Here is a 5,323-nt window from a genome sequence, read left to right as displayed (position 1 = left end):
GCTATCCTTCTTTAAAGGGGTCATTCATAAAATTAAATTTGCTTTGGTTCATTGAGGTTTTAAGAATTTTATTATTGTTCTTACTTCTTAGATTTTATCTTGCAGAACTATATGACAGACATCTAGATGTTTCTGATTTAAATAACACAAAATTTTAATATAATAATTTTACTAGTGAATCGACAATCGTACACAGCGCGAGAACAAAAGCCGAATAGCTTTCTAGGAAACGAACGCCAACCGAAATTTCTTTTTGAAAGACCCCCCACCTTTTTTTAAAACGGTTTTACCAGAGAGGTTTTATATTCTATTCGTCTCTTTATAGTTAACACAGATATGTTGGGGAAAGCAGTCATAACGGGTGAGAAGAGGATAGGAAAGAAATCCACCCCTTCAGCTTCGGGCGTGTTGCTTCAATTCAGTCTGCCATTAGCGCGTCGGCTCGGCGGGAAAAAAATTCAAATCGTAGCGTCGCGTCACCGAAGGGATAGCTAAGAGCGCGCCTAGCGGATATTAAAGGCGAACTAAAATGTTAGAAATAGTCTGAAAACCCTACGGAGAACTGGCCTTAATTCTCATCCCGTAGGCAACGAGTAGACAACAAATTGAACCAGACGCATAAAGTTATCATGTACAATCATTTACTAACGAGTGCTATTAACAAAAGAAAAAAGAAGAAACCTGTTAAACAACTGAAAAAGAAAGATTGGTATTCTGAAATAGCCATGACAATACCAGATTCACACCTCAAACCAGCCATTGCCCTTTACAAGTGGATTGATATCAACTCCAATATTAATTGGTCCCCCAACGGGGAACTTATATACAGGGGACAACCAATCGTCGGGTCGAATATTATGGATATTTTACACGAATCCGTTAAAGGTTATAAAAGTAAACCGAAACACACTGTCGTTGGAATAAATCAGTTTTACGAAATCTTAATAATAGAAAATGTAAAAAAAACTGTCGTGAGAAACAAATTCCCCTTTAGAGACCATACGAGTGTTGTACCAAATGCCTGTCTTGATGTATCTAAAAGCGATTTACCGAAAATTGATTATTATCCCCCAACCCCGGATTCCCACCATGGTAATGGTCTCCACACTTGGATAAACTTGAAATAAAAAGAATATATATATATCAATATAACGTTTCATTTCTTTCACAAATTTGTTACACGTTATCATGGAAGGATGTTACGATCCTTCTCCCACAGGGCTTCTAGCCTCCCTGTCCGTTTCATTTTTAAATAATCCCAAAGTTATTGCGGCGCTTTTGATATTATTTATTATTATAATTATCGAGTTATCTGATTTCGCTTATTGGTATACTCATAAAACCTTAAACTGCACGACCAATGGATAAACTAGAAGAAATATACTTCAACGAAAAAGATCCGGGGAGCTTCGGAGGTGTACAAGGACTATATAGGGCTGCGAGGGAAAAGGGGATTAACGTTTCTTTAAATGATGTTATTGAGTTCCTACAACGTCAAGATACGTACACGCTACACAAACCCGCGAGGCATAACTTCAGAAGGAACAAGACTATTGTGTACGGTATAGATGAACAATGGCAACTTGATCTGGCAAACATGCAAAACATCAAGCGTCATAACGACGGATATAGATTTCTACTGTGCTGTATTGACGTATTCAGTAAATTTGCTTTCGCGGTCGCTATTAAAGACAAGAAAGGACCTACCATGGTTGCGGCGTTTAGATCCGTTTTAGAGTCTGGTAGAAAACCCAAGATTGTTCAGTCGGATCATGGGAATGAATTTCTAAATAAAGAACTGCAAAGTGAATTGAAACGTTTGAATATCAAGTTTTTCGCCACACACTCGGAAGTGAAATGCAGTATAGTTGAACGATTTAATCGAACCTTGAAGGAGCGAATGTACCGCTATTTTACAGAAAACGACACCCATAAATATATTGACGTTTTACCAGACTTATTGGAATCGTATAAGAACAACTACCACAAATCAATTTAATGCAAACCAACTGAAGCGACGGAGGAAAATTTTGAAACAAATCTGGTTAAATTTGTACGGAAAATAAACTTTTCGCCGCCAGTTTCATACCCCTTTGAAATTAATGATTTAGTTAGAATAAGCAAAAATAAAAGAACGTTTGAAAAAGGGTATTTGGCCAATTATACCGAAGAACTATTCAAAGTAACAGAACGGATCCCGAGAGATCCACCCGTATATAAACTGAAGGATTTGAACTCCGAGCTCATTTCCGGTGTGATCTACAAAGAGGAAATACAGAAAGTTGGCAAGGACCTAGAAAACTGCAAATTTAAAATTTAAAAAGTTTTACGAAAACGTAAAAACCTGACGGTACTAAGGAACTCCTCGTACGATGGAGAGGGTATAGTTCCGAATTTGATTCCTGGGTGCAAGAAATCGACGTAAAATGAGTTTCTACATCACACTACCATCTGATTCGTCAACGCAATATCTCAAAGGAAATACTATAAGCAAGTTCAGAACGTATCTACCAGAATCTATAACACTAGAGGGATCTCACGAGGTTGCTCTGGCTGAAATAAGCTATCCCATAACATGTTTTAATGTAAAAAGGGGGTGCATAGTTCGCATTTGGGATAATTCGTTCGAAGGTGTTGCTTCGGATGCAATGGATGAATTCCCAGAGGAAGGTTCCGGCTTAGGTGAATCCGAAGAGATAATTAACGGAGTGAATAAAAACCGGGAAATAGCCATAGTTATACCTCCCGGATATTACGGTTCCATAGAGGAATTACTCGAAATATTGTCAATCGACGATGCTGGTGCTACTGAAAAAATAAAATCTTGGGTTGAGTTTTCATACAACAGACCAAATCGACGGGTGATGGTTGAGTTAAAAGGGACGAACCAACTTTATATAACAAGCGAAATTGCCATTATATTGGGGTACACTAGGAAACCAAAGAAAGACGTTACCGTGGTCACTTCCATGACAGCCCCATTCAGTTGCGATATGGATGCTGGAATATACTCCTTATTCGTATACTCTGATATAATTCAGTCTCGATCAGTAGGAGACTCTGACGTCCCTCTCTTAAGAATTATAAGTATCAACGGGAAGGATGGAGACACGGTGGAAAAAGAGTTTGCTAAAACTCATTATATGCCCATAGCGAAAAACAAGTTCCAGACAATTGAAATAAACATTATGAGTGAAATGGGTGAACCGGTTAAGTTCGAACGTGGGAAAGTTCACGTCACTCTACATTTCAGACCCAGAAGAACTTGGCACTTGTTATAAGAACTACGTTGAATTCAATCTCCGCCCCATTTATGACGTGATTGTCAAAGTGTAAGGATGTATCCATATAATACGGGTCACGTTTCTGTTAAGGATTATGTGGACTATTATCTAAATCAAATTGGACATGGATCCATCCCAGTATATAGAGGTTTGGCCGTGCAACGTGGTTATGGTCTGGGAAGTATAATCTCCTCGGCGTTCAGATCAGCCATGCCATTACCTAAAAGGGGTGCCATGTTCCCAGGTCGGAAGTTTTTAAACACTGGCGCGAAAATTGCGACGGATTATACAAGCGGTGTACCCATTAAACAATCATTGAGAACTAGGGGTAAAGAAGCGGGTAAGGAAACATTGAGAAGTGACCAAGCTAACTGGAAACGGACGTAAAAGGAAACGCAAAGTGTCAAACATCATCAGTTCTGTTCGAACTAAGAAGAAGAGAAGGTCGTCATCTTTACACCCGGATATATTTTCATAATGTCGCTCGCACACCCAAACTCTATGAACAGCGTCAGCTCGGAACTAAACGTTTTTCACGTACCCTATACCCAAACTGGGATAATAGGAAGTCAATGGGTGAAAATCAGGCTATTATATTTCCCGTCACCGGGAACTCCGAGACATACATGGACTTGAAAAACACACTCCTGCAAGTACAAGTAAAAGTGGTTAAAGCGGATGGGTCTCTACCAAAAGCCGCTGTGTACGAAAACGATGGTAAATTGACAACTCAGGCGGATAAAGTTGGACCCGAAAACCTATTACTCTCCAGTCTTTTTAGTGAACTACACGTATCATTGAATGATAGATCAGTTACATCATGTCCTCAACAATACGCATTCAAGAGCATTATTCAAACGCTATTGACATTTGGTGGTCCAGCGAAAAAGAGTTTTATGACCGGGGCACTATTTTACAAAGATACGGTTGGACATTTTGATGACTTTTTCGAAAATGAAGGGTCTGAGAAACGAAGTAAATTCGCCCAAAATGGGGTTATAGACTTGATTGGTGTCGTACACGCCGATATATGTCAACAAAATCGCTTTATCCCCAATCTGGTCGATGTGAATTTTAAATTTATCGAAAGTCCCAACGAATTCTGCTTACATGCGGATGGAATTAAAGCTAAAGTTATATTTACCCACGCTTCGTTATTCATAAGAAGAGTTAAACTAACCCCCGAGATTATGATATCAGACGCCTGGAATTGGCCTTGATGAAATACCCATAACACGTACGGAATGTAATATGTTTTCCATATCTCAAGGAAGTAAGATTGCAGTCAAAGACAATTTATTTAGCGGTCAACAACCGAATAAAGTTGTAATTGGATTTGTAGACCAGAACGCGTTTTTGGGTGATTATAAAATGTCGCCTTTTAATTTTAAAAATGAAGTGCTGAGTCAAATCACCTTATCCGTTGATTGGGTTAGCGTACCCCATAAACCCTTAAACCCCAACTTTAAGGATGAGCTATGTATGAGATCGTACGCCAATCTCTTTCTTCAAACCGGACAATGGAATATCGACGAGGGTAATTTCATTGACCGTGACGAGTTCGCCAATGGTAATGCTCTTTCCGTATTCGACTTGACCCCCGACCTGAATGGTTGTTCGACTGAAAGTTTCAACTTTATAAAGAACGGTAGTGTCCGATTGGAGTTAATATTTGCCGAAGCGCTCCAGAATACAATTGCCGTCGTTTACTATTCCGAATTCCAATCTTTGATTGAAATTGACAAAAACCGAGCCGTTTTATTTGATCAAAGCTCATAATGGACTCTCGACAACTTGAGAGAATATTAAGGCGTGACCCATACACTAGAAATTTGTTCCGGGGAATAATTCCAGCGGATTAACTACCACTAACTGTTAAAACATTTCCATCTCTATATATTGTAAACACTGATACGTCTAAAGGGGGAGGAGAACATTGGACGGTTATATACATTTCGAGGAAAAAGAACACTGAATTCTTTGAAAGCTATGGAAATCCTCCGGATTTATTTAAATTTAATGATTTTGTAGAGCGAAAC

At 38.9% G+C, this 5,323-nt stretch overlaps 2 protein-coding genes across 2 annotated transcripts; both read left to right on the top strand.

Annotated features, from left to right (window-relative positions):
- The first annotated feature begins 1,360 nt into the window (after positions 1–1,360).
- Positions 1,361–2,320, top strand: LOC149667211 (uncharacterized). Its single transcript, XM_089841376.1, has 2 exons — positions 1,361–1,862; positions 2,148–2,320. Exons 1-2 carry the CDS (start codon positions 1,361–1,363, stop codon positions 2,318–2,320), a joined length of 675 nt encoding a protein of 224 aa, XP_089697502.1.
- Positions 2,321–4,535: 2,215 nt separating this feature from the next.
- Positions 4,536–5,063, top strand: LOC149667210 (uncharacterized protein F54H12.2-like). Its single transcript, XM_089841374.1, has one exon. It carries the CDS (start codon positions 4,536–4,538, stop codon positions 5,061–5,063), a length of 528 nt encoding a protein of 175 aa, XP_089697500.1.
- The last annotated feature ends 260 nt before the right edge of the window (positions 5,064–5,323 follow it).

This window comes from Phalangium opilio, unplaced genomic scaffold (assembly GCF_054372755.1).
Source record: "Phalangium opilio isolate 3A_F unplaced genomic scaffold, DU_Popi_V2 ptg000059l_1, whole genome shotgun sequence".
NCBI lineage: Eukaryota > Metazoa > Arthropoda > Arachnida > Opiliones > Phalangiidae > Phalangium > Phalangium opilio.
The sequence above is the reverse complement of the archived record's forward strand: the minus strand, read 5'-3'. Positions and strand labels throughout refer to the sequence as shown.

Excerpts from the sequence above, each read along its gene's own strand:
- LOC149667211 (XM_089841376.1), top strand. The coding sequence starts at position 1,361 with ATGGATAAACTAGAAGAAATATACTTCAACGAAAAAGATCCGGGGAGC. Across the intron at positions 1,863-2,147 it reads ACACTCGGAAGTGAAATGCA|GGTATTTGGCCAATTATACC; the intron begins GTATAGTTGAAC and ends CGTTTGAAAAAG.
- LOC149667210 (XM_089841374.1), top strand. The coding sequence starts at position 4,536 with ATGTTTTCCATATCTCAAGGAAGTAAGATTGCAGTCAAAGACAATTTA.